The sequence below is a fragment of the Filicampus tigris genome, chromosome 12 (genome assembly GCF_054856515.1).
Source record: "Filicampus tigris isolate MCC_2025a chromosome 12, RoL_Ftig_1.0, whole genome shotgun sequence".
Classification (NCBI taxonomy): domain Eukaryota; kingdom Metazoa; phylum Chordata; class Actinopteri; order Syngnathiformes; family Syngnathidae; genus Filicampus; species Filicampus tigris.
This window is the reverse complement of record NC_141228.1, coordinates 13,904,997-13,931,006: the sequence shown is the minus strand read 5'-3', so window position 1 is coordinate 13,931,006 and position 26,010 is coordinate 13,904,997. Positions and strand designations below refer to the sequence as shown.

General features: G+C 41.0%; 2 protein-coding genes across 13 annotated transcripts; both read left to right on the top strand.

Moving 5' to 3' along the window:
- Nucleotides 1-124: 124 nt before the first annotated feature.
- Nucleotides 125-12,388, top strand: malt2 (MALT paracaspase 2). 9 transcript variants are annotated; one of them, XM_086047073.1, is made up of 19 exons: nt 137-308; nt 552-699; nt 2,490-2,520; nt 2,605-2,656; nt 3,387-3,517; nt 3,590-3,749; nt 5,103-5,290; nt 5,595-5,691; nt 5,780-5,830; nt 6,408-6,494; nt 7,347-7,550; nt 7,740-7,917; nt 7,999-8,073; nt 8,136-8,263; nt 9,912-10,061; nt 10,142-10,196; nt 10,271-10,373; nt 10,742-10,879; nt 10,960-12,388. In XM_086047073.1, the coding sequence occupies exons 2-19, from the start codon at nt 566-568 to the stop codon at nt 11,245-11,247; spliced, it is 2,250 nt and encodes a 749-aa protein (XP_085903199.1). In that variant the 5' UTR covers nt 137-308; nt 552-565; the 3' UTR covers nt 11,248-12,388. The 9 variants fall into 9 exon arrangements, with proteins under 9 accessions (XP_085903197.1, XP_085903194.1, XP_085903199.1 ...); XM_086047071.1 differs by having other exon boundaries at nt 125-235; nt 603-699; nt 2,490-2,656; XM_086047068.1 differs by having other exon boundaries at nt 133-235; nt 2,490-2,656.
- A 417-nt stretch (nt 12,389-12,805) lies between these two features.
- Nucleotides 12,806-24,125, top strand: safb (scaffold attachment factor B). Of its 4 annotated transcripts, none has more exons than XM_086047060.1 (21): nt 12,806-13,104; nt 13,401-13,491; nt 14,246-14,310; nt 14,404-14,598; nt 14,663-14,719; nt 16,329-16,362; nt 17,110-17,515; nt 17,825-17,868; nt 17,946-18,049; nt 19,325-19,474; nt 19,563-19,651; nt 19,978-20,015; nt 20,111-20,187; nt 20,271-20,413; nt 20,491-20,590; nt 21,471-21,667; nt 21,741-21,897; nt 22,189-22,256; nt 23,277-23,335; nt 23,455-23,509; nt 23,589-24,125. In XM_086047060.1, exons 1-21 carry the CDS (start codon nt 12,952-12,954, stop codon nt 23,689-23,691), a joined length of 2,385 nt encoding a protein of 794 aa, XP_085903186.1. In that variant the 5' UTR covers nt 12,806-12,951; the 3' UTR covers nt 23,692-24,125. The 4 variants fall into 4 exon arrangements, with proteins under 4 accessions (XP_085903186.1, XP_085903188.1, XP_085903189.1 ...); XM_086047062.1 differs by having other exon boundaries at nt 12,807-13,104; nt 14,404-14,589; XM_086047063.1 differs by having other exon boundaries at nt 12,808-13,104; nt 14,404-14,589; nt 22,192-22,256.
- Nucleotides 24,126-26,010: the final 1,885 nt, after the last annotated feature.

Below are 26,010 nucleotides of genomic sequence, written 5' to 3'. Positions count from 1 at the left end.
CAATAAGTCGAATGATTACACTATGCTAAAAACAAAGCCCCCAACTCGAATTTCCCATTGGCCTTCATCATGTATGCATGGGCCACCTCTTGTTTCTGTCCACTGACTTCAGTGCGGTCACCATGGCAACACGTGCGAACCAGCCCCTGTGCACGTGGGTGATAGAGCAAAATGAGGAACTGAGCTGAATGCTGATCATCTGAGGAACAACTTCATACACCTCATGAGCCTCGGGGTATTAAAATGACTCACATAAATTCTTGTACGCGCTCTCACGACTAGTTTGAAATCCAACGTCAAGTCACTCGGTAGGTTTTAAACCAGATTTCGTCACGTCAACACGGATGGCGGAAGTGTAAATTTGGCGTATGTGTTGAATTGAGTTTCACATCGTAATGAATTTGTAGTTTGTTTCTGCTGGGCCGATTGAAGATTTTGTTTCTCCCATCAGAGTTTCGCTTCCTTTTTTGAAACGGGAAACCCCCCTTCGAACATTTTACGTGACTGCTTTCTATCACCGCGCTTGTTTTCAGTTTGACCTGTGTTTTTAGCTTGATCACAAAAGATGGAGTGTAACTTAACCCTCGCTAATGTGGCTAAAGAAGTGCTCGACAGACTGGCCAAGATGTTGGACAACTCCACCTGCGGATGGAGACAGCTGGCCCAAGTTGTGTCTGAAGACCCGAAATTCCGCTGCAGGTGAGCCTTGAACGCATCATCGACACTCATGTCGAACGTACTGAATTACATCAGAATAGTTTCTGGTAAAAGAGCAACATTTTACATGAAACGTCGAATTTAATTTAATTTAAGCATTGTGTTGATGGTTACTTTACAAATAGATGTTTTAGTGTAGCTGCTGAGAGTGAAATTACCGGTAGTTTTTGAACAAAGGTAATGGGATACCTACTGGCCATTACAAGTACGACAGCAAGTGAAAGTGAAAACTGGCACATCTGAATGATTTACATAGACACGTGGAAGTGTTTTTTTTCATTTGAGTAGTTCAATTCAAAAGAAAAAATATATTGCAAACCCAATTCCAATGAAGTTGGGACGGTGTGTTAAATACAATACAATTTTATTTATAGAGCGCATTTCATAACAGCTAGAGCTGTAACAAAGTATTTTACAACATGATACAACAACATGGAATCAATAAATTAACATTAAACAACATTTAATGTTCAAACTGATAAACTTGATTGTTTTTAGCAAATAGAAATTAACTTAGAATTTTATGGCTGCAACCAACACATTCCAAAAAAGCTAGGACGTGGCAAAAAACACTGAGAAAGTTGAGGAATGCTCATCAAACACCTGTTTGGAATATCGCACAGGCGAAATGGGAGCTGGTGGGTGCCATGACTGGGTATAAAAGGAGCTTCCCTGAATTGCTTAGTCACTCACAAGGAAAAATGGGGTGAGGTTCATCTCTTTGTGAACAAATGCGTGAGAAAATTGACAAACAGTGTGAGGACAACGCTCATCAAGGTATAATTACAAGAAATGTAGGGATCAGAGAATCGGGAGAAATCACTGCATGGAAGCGGCAAGGCCCTAAACCAACATTGAATGCCCGTGACCTTCAATTCCTCAGGCGGCACTGCATCAAAAACGGACATCCATATGTAAAGGATATCACCACATGGGCTCAGGATCACTTGAAAAAAACAATGTCAGTAAATACAGTTCGGTGCTTCATCCGTTAGTGCAACTTAAAACTCAACTATGCAAAGCAAAAGCCATTTATCAACAACACCCAGAAACGCTGCCGGCTTCTCTGAGCCCGAGCTTGTCTAAGATGTATTGCTGCAAAGTGGAAAAGTGTTCTGTGGTCTGACGAGTCCACATTTCAAATTGTTTTGTGGCAACAGAAAGGGGCCTTCGCTTTGCCCTAAAATGTTCACAAAAATGGAAGCATATAAATTGATGTACTCATAAGCAGGTGTTTACCTCGGCTTTTGTCCTGATAATGAACTCTTTACATTTAGGCATATCCATTTAATGCAAGAAAACAATTATTTATATATGCTTTCTAGAGCTGGAGTATATCTCAGCTGACTTTGGGGCAAAACACCTTAGACCAGTTGCTAGCCAATCACAAGGCATACGTAGACAAACAATCATCCACTCATCCACATGCACATTCACATCTTTTGGCAATTTAGAGTCAAACATGCATCTTTTTCTCTACCAGGAGAAAAACACGCAGGCAGTGGAATAACATGCAAACGGCATGCAGGATCACCTAAGATTCGAACTGAGACCTTCAAAATTGTGAGACAGATGTGCTGACCACTTTTCAACGTGCTGCCAAGTATATTTATTAAAATAGATTTTTGTGGGGAATTTGTTCGCAAACAGCATCCCAAGACACGTTAATATCACAAATTATTACAATAATCACTATCACAAATGTGTGTAGTTACAGTTACGTCATGAATTTCTAAACTCAGTTTATTTAACATTGAACCTCCCTCCTGCAGTGAAAGGGATGTGACCGACTGCTCACTCCAGGTGCTAAGTGCGACAGGAAGCCCGGGACGCTGCTTCTTAGCTCGACTGGTCGATCGATCCTGCTCTCTGCTCTTTCTGCTACAGTGTCTGAGAAAGATTGACCACCAGGAGGCCGTGCAGCTGCTCACCACTACAGGTACGCCTCGACCAGGCTTAATGTCCACCCAAGGACTGGGGTTCTCAAACTGTAGGGATGGGAAATCCAGGTCCAGAAAGAAAAAAAAAACGGCCACAGTTTGGCTTTAATCACATGTGCTTCTACTCAATTCACTCAGTTGATTAGAAGCACCTGTGGCTCAGGCCAAACTGTGGCAGGGTTTTTACGTTCTGGAGATGAATTTCCCATCTCTGTCAAACTGGCAGTTTGTGAGCCACTGCTTTGGGGAAGCAAAATAATTTACAATAAATTATAATTATTTATTTTAAAATGTATGTTGGGGCTGGTGTGTAATAAGTAAACACAGTCAAGTAATTATTCCTCAATTTGGGCCAATTAAAAGCTCAGATATGACTTTGCGTTTGACACCCCTGACATCGATATTCCATCCCTGCATCAGTCATTTTTCTTAACTTAAATTACCAATGATATAACTGGATGATTAGGTTGAAATCATTCCAAAAAAATCCTCTAGATTTTTTGGGTACACTTGGTAGTCTTCAAACATGTCTTCCTGGTAAAGGCCTTGTGAGCTGTGAAGGAAAAACTCAGTCAAGGCTCAATCTGACTCAGACACAATACTAAGAATATCAAATGTTCAGAGCATTACTATCTTTGATCATGGGTGGTATGCGGAATTTGTCATTTCAAAAAGCGACTTGGAAGTATTATTTTCTAAAATTGGCTATTTTTACTTCATGTTAAACAGCAATCGAGCAGATCCGGGTTACAGCACAGCCCAGCCCCCAGCGGGCCACACTGGGCAGCAGGGTGGTGTTGACATGTCGAGCCTCTGGGCCTCCTGGATTAAGTTACCAGTGGTTTAAAGGCAAAGAGGAGGTAAGTATTGTTATTAGCAATGACAGGATGTCAACTTCAGATGACATCATACTCTCTTTGTCTCTGTGTAAGATTTCCGAAGCCACTGGACGCACACATGAGCTTGTTGTGTGTCCTTTGGGCCCCGAGCACCAGGGTAGCTACATCTGTAGGGTCAACCATGGTGACACCTGCGTCTTCTCCCAATGGGCTCAGGTGCGCTTGGTTCGTTCTTCACACAGCTCGAGTCCAGGTATGAACCTCCCTGCTCTCCATCCATCCATTCTCTATAGCTCTTGAATAGTTGAAACATAAATGCTTTCCACTTCCTAATGGGGTGCAAATGATTCAGTCCTATGGGCATATAGAAAGAGGACAGTCCTGTCAACAGTCCGAAATTGTTGGGTTAAAAATAACCCAAGTTGTGTGAAATAGATCAAGTCTAAAAGGGACCAACAAGAGGTTTAAAAAAAAAAAAACTATCCATATTGATGAGGTCAAGCTACCAAGAAATTGATTACCAGTTTATCAGTATTGCTGTAGTTAAAAATAATACTAATTTCATTACCAAAATTTTTTAAGGAGAATTAGAAACTTTCCCCTTTAGGTGTTGCCACAGCAAATCACTCACATGATATGTTTGTCACAGTTTTTACACCGGATGCCCTACCTGACTAGGCTTACAATAGTTTTGCAATTTTCATTATAGTTAGTTTTAATTTTGTTTTGACTTTTGTTTTTTTTTAATTCCGTTAGTTTTAATTATTTTTTATAGCAGGTTTGTTAGGTTTTTTTTTTTTTTTTTTTTTTTAAAAGCCTTGTTTTAGTTTAGTTTTTATTAGTTTTAGTATTAGTTTTAGTTTTTGAATTTTAATCTATGGAGTATTTGTCAAGTGCAAGATTAAAAAGAAAAGGTCATTGTGTATTGTGTAGTAAAATAAAGTAAACTGCAATTCTAAAACACCTTTTTGACCTTCCTTCTTGGGCGCACATCAATACCGAAATGAATAAATTTTTTAATGAACCCTGAAAGCTCTCATATGATATTAATTGACAAAGACGAAACCGCTCATTTTCACTCAAATTATTATTAGATTTACTTCGTTTTATAATTTCAAACTCTTATTATTTATTATTATAATTATTTTTTTTCTGTTAGTTATTTTTTTCATTTTTGTTAACTAATAACCTTGTTCCTGACACACCCCACCCATTTCCCATCGATGGGCCGTCCACCCGAGCCAATTTGAACCCCGATCCATTTGTTCAATGTTACCCACTGACTCACTGACTCACTGACTCAATGACTCACTGACTCACTGACTCAATGACTCACTGACTCACTGACTCACTCACTCACTCACTCACTCACTCATCCAGCCTAATCCAGCCAATCTGGAGGGTCAAAATATTTAACCCAATCTTGGATAAAATTTACCCAATCTACTGAAAATCCACAGCTACCCGATCAGTGGGTTAGGAAAACAACCCAGCATTTTTTAGTGTGTAGCAAGTGAACAGCTCTAGCCTGATTTGAGCACTCGCCCTGCCACTTTCCAAAACTTTGTGTACCAAGGAAGAACCTATTCAATTCTTGTCATTCCAGGCTGTAGCGGCGACATATTCTCAGGCTCATCCAGTGGTGTGCGTATCATCTGCCAACCTCAGTCCCAAACGGCATCTGAGGGTGACATGTTGCTCCTGGAGTGCGCTGCCGTGGCCACCCCCCCTGCCCAGTACCAGTGGTACCACAACTCCACTCCGATGCCACAAAACAAAATGCGTCTTCTCAAAGTAAGTCAGCCTGTATCGTAATCCCCATATCTACAGATCATATTTCGGAAATCTCAGTGAAACCTCCAAAGGTGAGCACAATCAGCTCCATGATGCTTATTGACTTCCAAGTTTTTGTCATTTAAAAACGGCTTATTTCATATAAATTCATGGGATGGAACTTAATCATAAACCTTTGTTAACTGTAGAGGCAATGTTGTTTTCGTCCCAAATGCCATACCATTGAAGAAAGTAGTCAAAACTCATACAGCATCATTGCGTCCCCAGTTATAATGCAAAACAAGTTCTGTTTCTGACTTTCCAGATCCCGTGTGTGACCACAGCACACAGAGGCCAATACAGATGCAAAGTGTTCAACTTGTTTCACGAAGTGTGGAGTGAGCCTGCTACTGTCAGCATAGGTGCAACATGATCTATTCCATTTTTTTATGTATATATGCTGCACGACTGCTCTCTGTATATAATATCGTGTTTTCCTTTTATATGCAGGCCCAACTTCCATCACTGATCCCTCCTGGGTAGCAATTGACCGCGGCTTAGGTATTCCTTAAACAAAATAGTGCAGAGTGGAACTAGAGATGCGTTCACTTCCTCTCGTTTCTCATCACTACATCACTTATTAGTTCTTGTTTTACAATGCAAACAGCCAAAAAAAAAAACAACCACAGCACTGGACAAACAAATCTGTTTCAGCCTCTCTTTCATTAAAAACAGGTGGTGTTTGCATAGGCTAAACAGCGTTCAGTGGTTAGCACACATGCCTCGCAGTTCTTAGGTTTGGATTTGGATTTCAGCATTCATGCCCACCCAAATTCCATAAACATAAAAATTAGGTTCAGTAAAGACTCTAAATTATCCATAGGTGCGAGTGTGAGTGGTTAATTGTCACTTTGATGCGTCGTGCGATTGGTTGGCAACCAGAGTGTACCGCACCTCATCTGGGATTGACTCCAATTCAGCCACAACCCTAATGAGGGCATGTGCTATAGAAAACGGAGACATTTGTTTTTGCTTAATGCTGCTTGTAGACAAACAACAAAGCAATGAAAACGCACTAGGCAAACCACATGCACATTTATTTTCATTTTGTAATTTTTTTTTTTTTTAATGTTTATAGAATCCGAGGAAGTGGACAGTCACGTCATAAGTGAAGAAGTACGTCCACAGATGACCAATCCGCCACCATTATCCAACCAATTTTATGGTAATTAGAATTGTATTGATTTTTTTCATAGAAATCACCAGATAGTTCACAATGATAGTAAAGGATTTAAGTAAACTGTGGGGCTTGGCGACTTTATCGGTTAATTTGATTTCATTTGTCAGGAAGATTTTTTTTTTTTTTTTTGCATCTACTGTAGTTGAAAGCACTTGACATGCAGTTCTTACACTAACAACATGGATGCAACCGGGAGCGAGTTTGCAATAGCAGAGGCAACGTTACTAACTTAGTGATTTGGTCACTACATTTAGTGGAGGTGCAACAATTAATCGATTAATCAACAACTAACTGATGATCAACTTCATGGATAATTATTTTTGATAATCAATGAATTGTTTGGATACCTTTTATTTCAATTAAGACTGTCCAAATGCTCAACAGTAAATATTATCCAGTCCTCCATGAAATTAGACTTATTATCTTTAAAAAGCATTTTTGCCTATTTTCTGACATGTTACGGATCAAAGCAGTAACTGAATCATATATATCTATTTTTTTTAGCGTCATTTTGAAATAATGTCCCATTTTTGATTCAAGGGATGGAAATTTAAAGTTCTTTTAATCCGATGAATCGACTAAATAATCAGCAGATTCATTGATTATTACAATAATCGCTAGTTGCAGCCCTAATATTTTGCCATGTTTCCAACCGCTCCAGCAACTTTAAAAAAAAGTGACTCGCGATTTTAATTCCCACCCAGAAACAGTCAACTGTGTTTTCTGTGTCAGATCACACCGAGCTTTGCCAAAGCCATTTCCATATTGTAAAAGTAGCGATTTATCCACCTGTTGGAAACTATTGACAAGAGTTACCTAAGCTCTTTCCCTCCCCAGCCACAGACAAGGTGGCCCTCCTGATCGGCAACTTGAACTACCGCTATCGCACTCAGCTGTGCGCTCCCATGGCGGACGTCCACGAGCTGGGCAACCTCCTCAGGCAAATGGACTTCAAGGTGGTTTCTCTCCTGGACCTCAATTGGCAGGAAATGCACAGCGCCGTCACCGAGTTCCTGCTGCTCCTCGGCAAAGGAGTTTACGGTTCGTCTTCGGGCATTTAAGCTTCAAAACTTGTTCTCTCGTGTACTGCATTTCCTCAAACAGTGGCTTCTGCTTTAGGAGATGCCTCAGTCTGAATGCCTAACTTCAATTAAAAGCCTTTCGACACCCTACATGCACCTCGGGATAAAATTCTGTTGGCGCTTCTCCATCTTTGCTCTTCTTGCACAGGCTTGCTCTACTTTGCCGGTCACGGTTATGAGAACTACGGCAACAGTTTCATGGTGCCCATCGATGCGCCAGCCTCATACACATCAGAGCACTGCATTTGCGTGCAGAATATACTAACCAGGATGCAGGAGAAAGAGACCGGACTCAACGTGTTCCTGCTGGACATGTGCCGCAAAAGGTTTCACATTGACTGTTGCCTGCCTTTTATGCGATGTTTTCTCTGTGCATATTTGTGTTTGAATTGTTTTCATTCTTTTAGAAATCCAAACGATGAAGTCGTAGTCCAGCCTGGACTGTTGAAGGTGACGGCAAATATAGTGTTTGGTTATGCCACGTAAGTTGAAGCGGAAGTGTCTGTGTTTTATGAGCAATTTATGAGTACATTGGTGAATTTAGGTGTGTTGATGCGGAGGCTTATGAAATGCGAAGAGAAGATGTGTCTAACGGTATCTTCATAAGCTTCCTCAAGCGGCGGATTTGCCAGGATGAGAAGGTCACGGTCATGCTGGACAGGGTGGCAGAAGGTACATCAAATTGGTTTTTTTTTCCTCTATGCCACTTGTCCTCATTAGGGTCACCGGTGAGTTGCAGCCAATTCCGAGATGACTTTGGGTCAGAGGCGGGGTACCACCGGAACTGGTCATCGGCCAGTCGCAGGGCACACGTGCTGTAAAAATCAAACAAGCATTCACACTTAGGGACAATTTCGAGTCTTCAATGAACCTAACAGGTCACCCTTTGCCATCATGAACGATAGAAAACCAATTGCATTGTTGTCCCCTCAGTAATGTCACCCTGTGCGGCTGCACAGAATGCACATGCCAGAAACTACCACTGTCTCTCATCTAGCTAAATGTTATTTTCATGCGCTACGGGTAAAAGTAAAATAAAATAGCAGTAATCTGGACAACATATCAACGTCTTCATTCAAATCTTTACCAAGGATTCAACTCCCTAACTTTATTCAGGGGTCACGGTAATGGTTCCCTTGCCTGACTTAGATGCAGGCAAGTGAATATACTGTATATACTTAAATATAAATAACTATTTTCTCAAATTCATTCTTTGCATTTGAATTTTTTAACTTCATTATAATAGTATTCTAGTATTTGTATTGCCTTATATAATTCTATTATTACAACATCTGGGTAGAGTTTTTACAACATCAAAAATTACAACCACAATAATAAGCATATAGTCAAATGAATAACTTTCTGACAGTAGCAATCAAAAGTCAGCATTATTGTCTACCGTAACGACAGAATTTATCGTACAGCTTAGAGCCATTAGATTGTGTATGTGTACCCAATGCAGTTACTGATAACAGCTCCTCAGCATGAAAAGTGTTTTTTGTGTGCGTGTTTTTCAAAAAAAACAAAAATAAAAAAAAAAAATTAAAAAAATAAAAAAAAATATATATATATATATATATATATATATATATATATATATATATATATATATATATATATATATATATATACACACACACATTGGAAATAAAAAGACAGTCATTATTATCAAACACTTAACTACTGTTCCATGGTGCTGGTTGACCTCCAACTAGCTCTAATATCAAAACAGTATTCACAATGGCAATAAAAAGGAATTGCGTAACCTTTATTGACTGTACTGACTGTAATATTTTAACATTCTTAACTACCATGCAGCTTTATAGAGAACTTAACCACGGTGTATAATATGATTAAAGTAAAGTAAAACTACAAACCATTTGATGACATCAGACAGAAAGTGGCGAGGGAACCGGAAGATGTTGCAGAGCGGTACTGACACCTTGTGGCCTTTTGTGTACATTGCTGATGTGTAGCTCATTCCAGACCATCAGTTAACATTTCTGGTTCTTTAATTTCAATTAAACTTTTCATCTTCGCCATCACTCGCTACTGTTTTGTGAAGGCATCATACTAATAAAGCCAAATAAAAAGCAACATATATTTGTGGAATTAATCCTTTCTATGCTCACTAAAGTAAAGTCTCACAAGGTTTGCTGATGACTGATGAATTCCCAAGTTTTGGTTGACTTTTGAGGCATTTCTTTTTCCCTCCATAATTTGGTTGCACTCCAAATTGTACCACTTCTGCATTCCGAATGTTTCCCATAGGCCTTCGCATATTAACTGCCCCCCCTCTTTTCCTTCACGCTCTAACCAGACATGGGTCGCTTTGAAATCACGCGAGGGAGGCAGGCTCTGGAGCTCCGCAGTAATCTCTCCGAGCGGCGTTCCCTCACTGACCTTATTCATACGTCAGACTGCTCTGCAGCCTGTTCGGCTCGCAACTTGCAGTGGGCTGTTGCTAATGGTACTTGAAGTCAAACCACTCTGTACGGTCAAATCTTACCACGGAAAAATGTATTTCAATGTTGTGATTTGTCTTTACAGTCCTGCCAAAGAGCCATTTTGTTAACTTTGATTGTGGTGTGAAGATCCAACTTGGGTTTGTATGAAAACAAATGATGTCAATTGTTTTCTCAAAATACCGCTGATTTTCGTTCAAAATATACTCTGTAGATTTGCTGCTGAATTCTCCAACATCATGGTCATCTACACACGCATACTGGACAAGCCCAAAGAAATTGCTTCATGCTCTGCTCAACTTACTGACTTCCCTGAGGTATGGTCACACACAATATTTTTCTAATGTGATGAAAGAATCTCTTTCTGAATGTCCTGAAATTCTGAAAAAGCAAGCTCAACACAGAAAGGTCGGAACCGAGATTCAAACACCAAACCTCAGAACTGTGAGGTGGACATGCTAGCCACTAGATCTGCTGCTGTGCGATTTGCGTAATATTTAATTTACACAATTCATGTAGTAATTGTTTTACTTTGACAATACGCATTGTCCGCTATGGAATAGACTTTAGCTGACCCTAATGAGAACGAGCGCTAGTGTCCTGAACAGGAGCTTGATGCAAACCAAAACACTGACTGAACCATGCGAACTGTCCTCTCCTTTACTGTGTTGTGCTCTAATGGCAGGATGTGGATATTGACTTAAAGAAGAGCAATCAGGGAACTCTGGTGGAAGCAGGCAGTTTATTATTAATCAAAGAGGAACTTCCTTCACCCGAACTCCCCAGTCTGTACACTCGCATTTGCAGCTTACAGAGACTCAAGGTCAAGCCTCTTTTCATTATGATCGACTCGAATCGCCTTATGAATGCCTTGAATATGTTTCGGCCTGCTATGTCTTACAGAAAGAGCTCACGTTCGCCGTCCGTCTCCGTTACATTTACGTCAACCTGGAGGAGGAAGTGGAGGAAAGGCAAACGGTGACCGTCGGCAAACCGCTGGTGTCCAAACTGAACCTCCACCAACCACGAGCGAGCTCGGCCTTGTCATCCCTCAGCCTGGACTCGTGCACTATCTCCGAGGTCTCCTCCTCGGAGGAGGAGTTTGCCCCATTAGCCTCCAATGCGTGGTCACTATTCGCAACTGCTAATGCTGACAAACGTAGAGACAAAACAAATTACCATTCCAACTGAGCCTTAGCAAATCCACACTTATAAATTATGGGGGAAAAAAATGACATTTCAGGAAAAAAAAGGACATGAGCTCTTATCTATGCTTTATATGTACAAATATTAGGCCACCACTAGCTTTGTTTTATACGGAAACCTTTTTGTAGCGTTCATTTTGACCATGTAAACTTGTAAAATTAGGACAATATAGTTAGCAGTTTTCACTTTATATGCTGTAAAAACTAAAGTCTGATCGATGTTATACATATGAGATCAAGGCTAAACATGCTTGTTCTTTCTCTGCCAAGATATTTGAATGTATTATAACTTATCAAGTTTTTTCTGGTTGTAAAGTATGTTTACCTTAAAATAAGAACCATCATAGCTATATGAGGAAGTATGCAGACTAGTGTTATGACATTGTTAAGGGGGTTAAGGCTGCTGCTTGTTTTAGCAAATCTTACCAAGTCAAGATAATTTTGCTTAAATCAAACATAACCATGTGTACCCCTTAATGCCATCAGATTTAAAAAGTTACCTATTTTCGAGGGAAAAAAAGTCTGAATGTTATAAAAATAAAGTACTATTTTTTTCTCAAGAAAAAAGCAGCCGCAGCATTCCTTACAAGAACAATGATGTATTGTGTCAGGCTAAAAAGTCGTAAACTTACAAGAAAAACTGCATACACAGCCAATTTCCACAAAACATTGTAGCGGGATGCTGCATGAGACTAGGAAGAACAAATATTGGTGAGAATCTGGATAAAAGTGCTGATACAGCAATGCCTGTTGCCAGTTTTATTAATAGTTAGCCTTTGTGGAGATTTGTGCACTGGTGGCATATCTCTGTACATGACAGTGGTTCTCAAAATTGGGTCCGTGAGTCGTAGCTTGGCGTCTGCAAAATAATTTGCAATAAATTATGTTGCATCATTTTTAAAAAGTGTATACTTGCATATGCACAACAGACAACAGCAGTAAAAACATAACAAATTCAAAGGGCAAGGAGAGTCCCGTTGCCTCAAATCAACCTTTGTGAATTAACATTACCTCGATGACTGACAAGCTACACGGACGTAAAGAAAAACAGTTTTTGGGCAAGCACATTGTTTTGTTTTGTTTCTTTTTTTAAAAAACTGATATTGTGACAGTAAGTTAAAGATGACTTAGGCAGCCTTATGCTATATAGGCGTACTCTCATAACATTAGTTATAGTTTTCTCTAAAGAATGTAAATTTGTTATCTTAATTTGATAACCCCAACCCTTGACATATGATTGCTAATCCTGTACATCTTGCAACGCCTCGGCTTCCCTTTCATTTGAACTGTTCCTCTTATCCTTTTGCATCTCCAACACACTTATGACAAAGCAAATGAAGCGCAACTTTTAAAGTACTGGAAATTACTGCTTTTCAATATGTAATGATAATAATAATAAAATGCATTGTTATACATATAAATTAGTAAATTATATTATTATATTATTCTGTTTTATATAACTCGATATATTACTTATGAAAGTGATTTGTTATTTGTTTTCCTTGCCATCCTGTTCCCGCACTGTATTTTCACTGCGCATGCGTCGTTACGAGACGCACGCAACCACAGACAAAAACTGAACAAGGGGACTCCATTTTGAAGACAAGTTGCATGCTACCGCCGTGCAAAGATAGTGTGCTTTGCTGTAATTACCTACAGGCAGAAGTGAGATATTCTACGGTTTGAAACGATGGCTGATCCATTAACCGAGAATGACATTCCTGAAGGCGCTGAAGTTCGCAAACTGTCGGACCTGCGAGTTATTGATTTGAAGGCCGAGCTGAAGAAACGAAACCTAGACATCTTTGGCAACAAGAGCGTGCTGTCGGAGCGCCTGAAAAAGGTCTTATTTTATACTATTCAATAAATAGAAACATAGAAATGCCCCCTATAAGCCTCCAGATAGCCTTTTACGCCACATCGCGACAGCAATTCAGTGTGCGCAACAGCACAGAATAACGTCACGTGACATGGCTGTTAGCATCCAGGCTAATGGACGCCATCGTGCTAAAGCTATTGGCTTGTGTTACAAGGGCCTCCGTTCTGAGTTAAAAGTCTCTTTGTGGCCAGGTTACAGTCTTGTGACGTGAGTGGAGTTTTTCTTCATTTAAAAAAAAATCCATACATGCATTCATGCAGGCGATCGAGGAGGAGGGCGGAAACCCTGACGCAATTGTTCTTTCAGCGGAGACTGCGCCGAAGAAAGCCACACCAAGGCGGGCTGCAAGAGGTACTATATATGATTATGCAAAGACGTATTACTATATATGTGTGTGTGTGTAAACCTTTTCTTCCAGGAATTACATTTCCTGATTCAATTAGAATTGGTAGCAGGGGAGTTGCCGGTCACGTCAAAATAACCACTACTTAAATAATACAGCATGTTCTCTGGGGATGGATATCGTTAAAATATTATAGCCACAATTGCTCTGAACGACATTCATTATCGATCCGGTACTTGAACGGTATTCTTATTGGTACTTTTTTTGCTGAGACAAAGACCAAAGCAAACATATCAGGACTGACATGACAGGACTGTTTTTTACTTAATATAAATAACCTGTCTTGCAACTACAACAACATTAATGTAAAATGACGACATAATTTACAGAAAATGAAATGGTTTGAACCAGTCACTATAATACTTAAGTAAGTGCAGAGGTAACCTTCTTGTGCCGAGTGTTGACATGTTTTTGGCTCTTTGCGTGCCATTTGTAACCTTAATGTTTGTCCGAACAGTAAGCCATATTACAGCCATATACATTGGCAACTTTGTACACTGGTAATGACAAAATGCAAGCATCGTCGTGTTACCAAATCAGTTAACATGATACAATAAAATGTACAGGATCCTCAAATCTGTTGTCCGTCATACCCATCACAGCAAAAGTTTCTAAACTCTAGATTTGTTTTACTTTTCACCCACATTTCAGAGTTTGGTCTTACACTTGACTGTCTTACATTTGTCCGCATTTTGTCCTCAGATGTAATACAGGGGACCGATGAACACGAGGATGACAATTTGGAAGATGAATCCCAGGACGGTCGTGTATGTTTGTTCCCAATGCACGAATCAACACCAGAAGTTGCTGTTTGAGGCTGTGATGATACCAATGTGTAAATATTGTGCCATTCTCCTCAGGACGAAAATGATAGCATCCAGGACATGGATATTCTTGACATGAATGTGCTGGACGAGGCTGACAATGACAACGGCTTGCCAGAACAGGATGTGGACGAGCTGGGCAATTTGATTGGCGGCGAGGACGATGAGCAACTGGATGATGATGACGACGTAACCATTGACTCTGAAGATGAAGCAAGACATGTGAGAAAAGTAATAAGGAATTCTAATCATCTAGGTAGGGGCACATTGATTTATGCTAATCTCATTTTGTCAGTTGGAAGACTGTGGTGGGCTGGAAGATGAAGATATGTTGTGCTCTTCACTTTATGTGGTAAGATGTTGTTTTTTATTCTTTAAATTCTTCAACAGCTGTTGTTTTGCTTTTGTACAGTACCATACTTAACAATAGTTATTGTAATGGTATTGCATGTGGGAAAGGAGAACCTAAATTGCAGATGTACTTTTCAGCCATTAAATTTCAGGGAGAAATGCGAAACACAAATACAATGAGTGCACTAACGCTGAGCTGCTGTCTAACACCTCAGACACTCATTAGCAGGCTTGCCGTAGCTTGAGCTGGCCAACCTCCCTCCAGCTGGCTGACACACTCGCCATGAGCAAATATTACATTCTGACAGTAGGATAACCATGAGCAAAAATATTGTGGTAAAATTACAGCTGATAATTTTGAAACAAAATATAAAATATTTGTTACAATAATAAATGTGCACCATGTTAAGTTTAAATGCATATATAAATTAACGTTAACATTCTTCTGTTTGAATTGGTTTAAGTCACCGTGTCCCATCACTGGTGAGCTATTTTTTTTAGCACAGACCCATAGGCTGCTCATGTTGTCCTTGGGGCTAACTAGTACACACTGGCATCTACGCATGTACACTTGTTTTTTAAGGACAATGCAAAGCAATATTTGTAACTTTTGTCTTTTCGTTTAACTTATCTCCTCCCCTTGCTCACCGAGAAGGAGGACAAAAAGGTAATTGGAGGCGGTTAACTTCAAAGAAGTTGCTCTTTTAACGCAACTCTGTAATTTAGCCAATCATATTGTACCTTGCTTGGAAGTTCCCTCAAAAAAGAGAAGAGCAGCTCGTTACTGGTGACCCACAGCTTTAGCGAGTATTGAAACCATGACTTTTTAAAACCATGCTTAACTGGTTAAACGTGTAGTTTCAGCTTCTCGCCATCCCATCAGACCCTTCTTAAAGCGGAAGTCAACCCAAACAGATTTTTTGCAAGAATATGTTCTATGCAAGTCCACTAGTTGAGACAATTCATTCTGATAAATATTGCATTTGTGGAATAAGCGTTAATCCACCCGTTTTTAGCCATCTCCCGGGATGGCCATTTTATCACTTCTGTCGACTGAAAATGACATCACAATTACTCAGGGCTCACATAACGACCAATCACGGCTGACCTGCTTTCTGAAGCCGAGCCGTGATTGGTCGTTACCTGAGCCCTGAGTAGTTGTGCTGTCATTTTCAGTCGGCATAAATGACAAAATGGCCGCCACCTGAGAAGGCTAAAAAGGGGTCGATTTTGCTGCTTAACACATATTCCACAAATGCAGTATTAATCAGAATGCCGAGTTTCAACTAGTGGGCCTGCTGCGAACGTATTCTTGAAAAAAAAAAAACGTTTGAGTTGATTTCCACTTCAAGGGGTCATTTATAACAGACAGATACAAAACGTACAGTATTTTCTGTTGATTTTATGCTTGCAATTTTTTTGTTGCTGTTGTGTTTACAATGTGTTCGGATGTTGTAACAAATGTGTTTGAAAACATGTGAAAGGGATGAAACAAAAAAAAGTCATGGTCTCTTATCTTGGATTTTCACCTATTGCGTGTCTGTCCAGAATGTGGTTTCACTACATTTGCAAAGTTCATTTTAAAATCGAGCTCATCATTTGTGTTTCAGACTGCCAATGCTGAGGAACTATTAGCAGAAACAGGTAATGTATAGAAAGAGTCAGAAAAAGGTTTTTTTTTCTTTCTTTTTTTCGAAACATTAGCTTGGAATGCCAACACTACCTTTAATTCAACGAGAGAGTGAGAGACTGGAAGCCCAAAGGGGATTGCTGTCGCTGTGTTGAACTTTGGTTAACACCAATTGTTTAATCTTGGAAACTGGCCCGCTTACCGTTTTTGGCCCGATTTGATTGTTACCACTTTGATGCACGTTGACAGCAATCAAACAGAATGAGAGTCAGGGTGAGCTGTTGCAGGCTACCCGCCGTCTTCCGGGTGGACCGCTCGAAGACTGCTGATGCGAAGATCCATCAAAGCCACGGCCGTCTTTTTACAATAAAGGATATGAACCTGTTGGACTTGAGTTGAAGTTTTGCTCCAAGGACACTGAAGCCAATCAAAAGGACTGCTACACCCACTGCGGTGACGCCGATCTTGTGCCTCCATTCCCACACGGACGAACAGCTCGGCCATTTCTCGACCCGCAAGGCCAAAAGAATTAGCCCCCACCCCACCCCTCGCTCTTTCTACATGCTTGGTTACCTTATACCTTTTGGGCTCCCTTCCAGTCTCTCCGTAGGGTCTACTTCAGCACTATGCTTAGTTGTTGTAGGAGCACAGGCACGTGGTCGTGACGTTCCTAATCCAGGCCTTGCCACTTCCTCCTTAACCATTGCTGTGTTTCAGAAGTGATTAAACTCTGTGCCATTCTATTCCTGTTAAACCTGTAGAACATGACACAGTAGCTGGGTCTTGTTTATCTGAGCCGCTTAACGAAGACCGCCACCCGAGCCGCGAGACGAGCGCCGATGAAGAACAGGCTGCCACCGCCGGCGGGGAAGACAATGTGTCCACCGACACGGGAGCCAAAGCCGACGGGGAAAACGACCGGGATGCTCTTGACATGGACGCCACCGAGGCCGGGGATGCGGAGAAGGCAGAAGAGACTTTGGACAGTAAAAAGGGCTCGCGAGCCGGTAGTGTAAGCGAACAGGACGTTGGGGTTGAAACTGTTGGTTCAGAATTGGGTTCTAAGAAGGGGGATGAGGATGAGAAGACAGAAGAGAATGCGACTGCGGATTCAGCCTCGGCCGTGAAAGAGTCGTCCTCTGTAGAGGGCGAAGATCAGAACAAGAGGTTTGTTGCTTTCTGTCTACTAGAAACCAAAATGGCTATCTCGCATTGGCTCTTTTGTGCTAGTAAGAATTGGATGCCCTTTTCAAGGCGGTAAAACAATTCAATGCATTGCTCATATCGCACTCCCTGCACCGTTACACGTCATTATCCAATGAGTAACGCGATGGGGTCGTCTGGTTCAAGTCCCGTTTACTCACGAGTAACTCCCCACAACGAGATGATCGTTGCCACTTTTTTGGGTCGAAAGACCCGCGCTTGTCAAAGAGGTGTTTGCAGGTGTCCTCACTTGTCGTTTGAATTTGTCTCTAGTTCTGAAGACAAAGGTGGCAAGGATGAAGCAAAGGATGAAAGCGGTGAGTGTGTTAATCGCGATGAGGTTTCGCACCCAGGCGACGACGGGCTCATGATTTTACGTGTTCGGTGAGTTTAGCTGCCGCGAGTCCTGCTACGGGCAGCAGGAACCTGTGGGTCAGCGGGCTCGGTTCAACTACCAGGGCGACCGATCTGAAGGCGCTCTTCAGCAAACATGGCAAGGTCAGTACCACGGGTGGCTGTGTTTCATTGTTCCGCCCCCGCCGCGTAAAGATTTGTTGATTTGTCATTTTCGTAGTCTAACTTGTCAATGAGGTGATTTTGTGGGCGCACTATGTATAATAGCGGCCTAGAAGAGTTTTTCATACAAATGAGGCGACGAAGGCGTGCCACTGCCCTTTGACCCTTTGATTTCTATCATCCCGTTGATCCAACAAGTGTAAAGGTAATCACCATAATTTTGGTAATAATTGAAATCACCATTATTCAAACGATCATTTATTTTTTGGCACAAAACAAGAAAATGTCAAATTTCTTTGAAACAAAATTATGTTCCTTTTGGACCAAACAAAATTTATAAAATGTGATAATTTTTTAAAAGGTGCAAATTAAATTCAGGTATCATTTCCTTGTGTAAACAGTGCATTGGATATAAAACCATATTAGCAATCATTTTTTACGATTGTGCCAATTTTTAATCATGGAGTGTAATAATCGTAACGGTAATTGAATATCGATTAACTCATTCACTGCCGTTGACGAATTTACTTGTCTTTTCACAGTCCGGTCACTCAATCCCAGGAATTTATTTATATTTTTTTCAAACGTTAGGGTGAAAGAGGGTCTGAAAATGTCTGGCAGCAAATGAGTTGATTGCACAGCCCTAAGTCGATGGTGAATGTCTCTCCTTTGTGGGTCACCACAATCGACTAATTTTGCTGCTGCTTTAGCATAGGTTCATGATGAAGTATGACTGATACGACCATGTAATAGACTACGACGCGTTCTGACAAATTTGGGTTATGTTGTTGCCGTAGGAACTGAATCTAGGGGCTCAGTTTGTGTTGAAATAGCAGCTGCTTGATTTGATAATAATTGTAACATTGCTGCTAATTTCCGTTAGAATGTTTGGCATTTTGCATGACTGTTAGCGGATTAAGTGTGGTTGAACATTTTGGTGCTTTAAAGTAGGGCTGAATGAGTTTGAAAAAAATTGAGAGAGCTTATAAACAATCTGAAGCAAGCACACAGCGTATTTTTTACGTAACAAAAGCGCAAAAGTACCACTGCCCAAAGTATGTGATATTGTTTTTTTGTTTTTTTTTTACAGAAAGGTATTGGAAGTTCTTTTGTGGCGCCAATATACCGTGTCATGCTAATCATCAGAATAAACTGTCTTTTTTCGTCTCAGAAGGGGGGAAACTATACCCGCTATTATTGTGGGCACACGTCATGCTCTCAGGTTGTCTTGCCTTATGCATCCCCTTTGTTGTGCAGGTCGTTGGCGCCAAGGTGGTGACCAACGCTAAGAGTCCCGGTGCCCGCTGCTACGGCTTCGTCACCATGTCCTCCACGGAAGAGGCCGCCAAGTGCGTCAGCCAACTTCATCGAACTGAGCTACACGGCAAGATGATCTCTGTCGAGCGGGTGAGCGGCGCAGCCGAAAAACCGGAAACTCAAGAATCGTGAAATTTCATCATCCTCTTTCAGCTTAATCTTGTCTTTAATATCGTAGGCTAAAACCGAGCCAACGGGCAAGAAGCCGGCCGACAAAAACGATGCAAAGAAGTCGGGCGGCGAGCGGAGACACTCCACTGACTCCAAGTAAGCTCGACTACTTTTTTTTTTTTTTTTCCCCCACCCTCCTCACACTGCCAGGAGTGTTCAATTAAGTTTTAAGTCAAATGGTGTGGAGCTGCCCTGCATCATACTGAGATGAGTTTCTAATGTTTTGGTTAGCTAGGCCAACTGATTGCAGCGGTCAACTCTTTTACTTGTGATTTGTGTGACAGGTTAATACAAAAACTCAACACAAGCAGCTGCTCTTTTTTTTTGTGTAGCTAGCTAGCTTATTGGCAATCATTCGGTATCGTGTCACAATTAGTGAGTCCGTGCCTTGTCCACACACACAAATGTTTCATATTCTGCAGGTCTGGAAAGGACGAGGGAGAAGGAAAGGATGGCAAAGGTGAGTCAAGAGGATTTCTTCTCCCCCAGCTTTTTAGCGATAAATTATTTCCACTCAGTCATGGCTCTTTTTTTTATTTTATTTTTTTTAAACAGGGGACGAGAGAACCGTAGTCATGGACAAGTCCAAGGGGGAGCCGGTCATCAGCGTCAAATCCAAAAGCAAAGAGCGAGTAAGTGTCTGTTGATGATGGGAGGAAAAGGACCCCGTGAAAGATGGACTTTGACTCCTCAATGCCGCCCTCCCCCCTACCAGAGCTCCAAGAGTCAGGACCGCAAGTCCTCCAGTAAGGAGAGGAAGGACATACTGTCGTTCGACCAGATCAAGGAACAGCGCGAGCGTGAGAGGCAGAGGCAACGTGAGCGGGATATGCGAGAGGTGGACAGACGCAGACACAAGTAAGAGGCCGCGCGGGGAACGTGGACGCCAAGTCTACCGCACATCCGACGGCAATGTAACCGGAATCTCTTTGCAGCGATCGCGGTCCGGACAACCGCATGGAGCGGGAGCGAATCCGCCTGTTTCGTCAGAAAGAGGAGCAGAAGCACCTGATCAAGAAGAGACAATGGCTAGAGGTCAGGTTACAATAGTTGTGCTAATTATTAGGGATGGACCGATAATCGGCACCGATATTTGGCTTTTTGACGAATATCGGCATCAGTCTTTCATAAAACTGCTGGCCGATGATAAATCAATCAAAACTGTGGAAATCAAAACAAAGATATGCGGCAGTTTAACATTTCTGTCATTGTGAAATTTTCATTTTCTGTAGAAAACTAGATCAAGCTTTTAAGTATTCCTTTATCCTTTTTAAGACATGTTGACAATCCTGGGTGCTCCCTGAACTCTTTGTTAGAATTTTATAACAGATGTATACTGTCGAAAAGTTCTTAGTAATGAGAAAAGTAATTACTTTTTTTTTGTTTTTTAAATCACCATTATGCAAACCTGAAACATTGTTCAATAAGGATGCCTAAAGACGTTACAACAAAGTTAAGAGTAAGTTCTTTAGATTTTGATGCCAATATTTTCCTTTTCATTGAAAATAAGTATCGGCTCCAAATATCGGTTATCGGCCTCCTTGACTAGTAATAATCAGTATCGGCCCTGAAAAAAGCATATCGGTCTAGCTCAATTAATTATGCTGTTCTTCACAATGTCGACAAAAGTATGCAGACATCCGTCCATTTTGTAAGTTCTCATTAGTCGCAGGTGAGCTGGAGCCCCTCCCATCTTACTTATGGTGAGACGTGAGCGTTTTAATCCGAACACTGACTGATCGGACTGAACAAATATTGTCCGTGTAAAAGTAGCTATTATTTGTTTACTGGTAGGCTGCTACGTCAGAAATAGTAAGTGCAGTGTGAAAAGGGGATTAATTCAACAGTCAGCCACTCCTGACGGGTATTTTTCTGCTATCGCGCAAAATGAAAAACGTCTTTTGCATTTGCTCAGGTGGAGAGGGACCGTCTAGATGCGGACCGAATGGAACGCCAGTACTTGGAGCGGGAAAGGATGCGAATCGAGTACGAGAGGCGTCGGGAGCAGGAGCGCATCATCAGGGAACGCGAGGAGATTCGGAGACAGCAGGACCAGTTACGCTTCGAGCAAGATCGGCGACCCATGAAGAGGCCTTACGACATGGACGGCAGGTTAGGGCCGTTTGATCACGGGGCCGCGTCTTTCCACTCAAATGTCCCCACCTGACCAATTTGTGTCCCTCAGGAAGGACGACTGGCCCGACAAGCGCATGAACATGGACGACAGATACCGCTCAGACTTTGGCCGGCAGGATCGTTATCAAGACTTTGACCACAGGGATCGAGGGCGGTACCACGATGACATGAGAGGCGGCGGCCGTGGGATGGGCGGAGATGGTCCGGTAAGAACAGGAATCTTCCCTGTTCGTTTTACAAGCACTTTACATTGCAGGGTTTTCAAAAGTCTTAGATTTAATCGTCACTTGCCTTTTTATGTCCATAAAAATGTCACCTAAACCATAAAGTGGACGTGCATAATTATCACCGTTACTTGGTTGTTTGATTACAGATTTGATGGATGGGCAGGCACTCAAGAAAGCAAATTATTTGTATACAGACAGTACAAAGTCACATTTGCTTAATTTGTCTCCTATGCATGAGTGGTGCATAACTGTTGGAACTCTTTGCGTCAGCAGAATTTCAGCGACAGACACGGCCGAGACTCCTGGGGCGGCGGAGGCTATGACAAGCGCATGAACAGGTGAAGGACATTTTCAGCTGCGCGCATGAAAATTTCAGCCGCCACTGATCTTTAGAGGTAACATCCCCGGGTCCAAGGGTACAAACTGTAGCGCAATGAACGCTCTGGGGAGACCTTGGTTTTTTAAATTATTATTCTACCAAATCCATTTTGGCTTGTTGATTTTGTTTGTATATTTCTAAACAAAGACATACATTAATGCCTCGTTAAATTTAGCAAAATCATGTTTTGGTTGATTCATATATAACAGACAATCGGGATTTAGGTCACCTGACATGTTTCGCCGTGTACTTCCGCTTTCATCAGAGTGTCACTGGTGTGGTTGTGACGCGTCTTTATCAGCTGATGTTCCATGGGGGCGTGACCTATCTGTCAAAATTGACAGGCAAGTCACGCCCCCCGCTGTCAGTTCACCCCTCCAAGATGCTGGTCGTGGAGAGCATAAAAGCTCAGGTCCGAGGACCATTAACAGTGTTGTTTGTGTTGTTGACATGTTGTTTAGGTTTGTTTTGTAAATTTTGGATGATATCCTTATTTTCTATCATATTTTTCAGAAAGAAAAATAACTATGGAAAAAAATGTGGCCCCAAAATCTTCACATCTGTTAGAAAGCATTGGCAGGAATTTACACAGGATAACACAGACTCAAAGCGTGCGTTAAAAGGAATTGCTTTTCCATGTACGTTCTGTATCCTGTAGGGCTGCGCACTTGGGAAAATATCATCATCGCGATACTGGCACGTGCAATATGCGTATCGTTCACATGGAATTGTACTCTTTTGTGACATTGCCCAATCAGATGCAACCTTAAATGTGCATCGCCATCCGATAGGTGAAAAGTATCCACGGGCATTATTCACATTAAATAACATTTTTAAAAAGTACGTATGTTAAATATCACAGCAATATTCAACTCGCATATTGCATTTTTTCTAATATCGCGTAGCTCCAGTATCGAGTTCAACCTCCTTGGCCGAGGAATCTGTCACCATAGTTGTCTAAAGTTGAGGTTTGTTGCAGGGATGGTGGTCGAGATTGGGACTCGGGTCGAAAGATGGATGGTGACCGGCCGTGGCAAGGTAAACGCTTCGATGCCGGATTGTGTGTAACACCCGATTATGTGTGGACCGTACGTTACGTGTTCCATGCTAGCTGACGAGCATCTCAACAATGTGTTTTTGTCATCATCCATATTCAGGTCGCGATGGGATCCCGGGGCCGAGCCACATGGGGGGTCGTGGAGGCATGGGAGGGTGAGTTGCTTTGACTTGTCGTCGTTTTACATGATGAAGTTTGGTTGGAAGTGACTTTTGTGGTTTTGTTTGTCACTAGCCGCGGAGGCTACATGAACTCATCGCAGTCTCTCTCGGGGGCGCTCAACCGACAAAACCAAACGATGCAGGGCAGCGTGCAAGCCTTCAATCGACGCTTCTGAACTTTCGTCTGGAAACCACAAAACAATACTGCGTTTGGAAAAAAAAAAGAAAGTCCACGAGGGAAGGATGACCATTTTGTATTGTTTTTCTTCTTATCAAGACTTCTTCCCTCCCGCAACGCTCTTGTTTCCCTGTCATAGTGGTCACTTGAGTGTCTTGTTTGTTGTTGTAAATGAAATGAAATGTTTTATAGACCCATGGTTGATGGACCTCACCCACATCCACATTTCATGCTCTGCTCACTTTTGCGTCGCTACAAGGCAATTTTTTTTTTTTTTTTAACGGCCTATTGGAGAACATTTTCTCTGTGAAGTACATACTAACGGTAATGACTCTTCCAAGCCTTTTTATGATTTCCATCCCAGCTAAAACTGTTTACAGTCGTTCTTTATTGTTTGTGACTGGTAATAAATGAAGAGTCTTTGTAACTGAAGCCTGCTTATCTTATTTTATTTTTATTTACATTTTATTCCTTGGCTCATTAAAGCAGTGCCACTGAATTGAATTGTCAGTTACGCCAGACTAAAGTATCTAGAGAATGGCCTCATGTTTATCGGAGTTGAACGTAGATGTAGTAATGGTAGAAATTCATTCATTTATAGCTTTTATTTGTACAAATTCAAATGGAGTGGAAAACTCTAAATCTTGCAAATGTTGGGAAATGCTGTCTGAGGAAACCAAGGTTGAACTGTTAAGGTCACATTTCACAAAAGTATATTTGACGCAAACAACGCTACTGTAAAGTGAAGCCTGGTGGCGGCAGCATCATGGGGCAATTTTTCCGAAGCCGGAATTGGAGCAATGTCAAAAGACAAGCATAGTCTGGTTAAATGTCAAGCTTACCCTGTCAGCCCTCCCCGCAGGCGATAGGGCCTCCTCCCATAATGCATCACGGTTGAAGAGGAAAATTGTTTGCCTTGATCACTTTTGTCCACAATGTAAAATCGTTGAGTGCCTGTTAGTAAAATTATGTGTTTTTCCTCCATTATTTTATACAAATGGTTAAAAAAAACTATATATTAGTTACATGTGTAAACCATACATGTACCAGACGTGGCTAAATGTGGTGGAGTGATAAATTATATGTGCCTCAGTTTGATCACTTATTTATATTAGATACAAGTTAGTTTAAAAGTCACTAAAATTGTAGTACAGAGTGAAGATTTGTCACTCAACTTGAATTCCGACTGCAGTATTTTTATCATAATTTTGGTACCTCTTTTATTGGACCTCGTTCGATTGTGCTTAAAGTGTGGGCAATTTTAAAATATTTCACTATTCAATTTTTGTTCGCTAGGAGGGGCCCTTCCCTCACGAATAAACACTAACTCCATTTTACAAATGGAGAACAGTTGTTACTTACTCAACATACGACGTTTTGAGGTTACGAACGGCACGTATGGTAGTTGTAGTAGTAGTAGTAGTAGTAGTTAATATTTTTTGCCTAGAATAGTTTTTCATACAAATATTTACAGTAATTATGTATTGACTATTGCATTGGTGTGGGTTAATGATAGACTATGGCAAATTGTCCACTTGCAAATAGTGGAGCACATGTACTGGAAAGACTGATTTGAAGTCGACTCAACATAAGTAGCCTGAGGAAGAGGACGCATGGGGTGAAAGCATGGAGATTCCCAACTTGCATAGAGTGGAAAAATGTACGCAAAATTCATGCTGGTGCTCCATGCTGTGTGGGATCCTTGACTTCAATTCTTGGCCTTTGGTACCATATACGTGTTTATTTACTTTTCACTGTGTATGTTCACTTCATGCTTCATCCGGGCTAATGTGTATTCCACTCTGTCCATATTTACTCAACATAGCCTTTTTCTCTTTGATCATACCAAAGCTCAATGTCAAAGTGTGATGTGATGGCGGCACATCGCATAGTAGTTGGCAAATCTGCCTCCAATTTTGAGGAACTTATTACATACAAAAAACATGCATGTTGGGATAAATGAAGACTCTAAATTGGGGTTGACAAAAGTTTGTGCTCAAGGAACACATTGATTTTTTTTTAAAAGGTAAAAATGTGCAAAACAGTTCATTTTAATAACAAATGAAGTAGGAATTCTTATTTTAAAATCTTAATTAGAATTAATTCGACTTCATAATTTAATAACCAAGTATTTAATAAAGTTAAAATAAATGTATGTATAAAGTAGCTTGTTTCACTATTACCTTATTACTTTATTAACAATAAATCCACTGAACAATTATCTAATGAGAAAATTAATAGAAAATATCATATTGGAATCAAACAATATTGTGGGGGGAAATGTTAAATTAATACAACAAATATTACAGCAGTGATT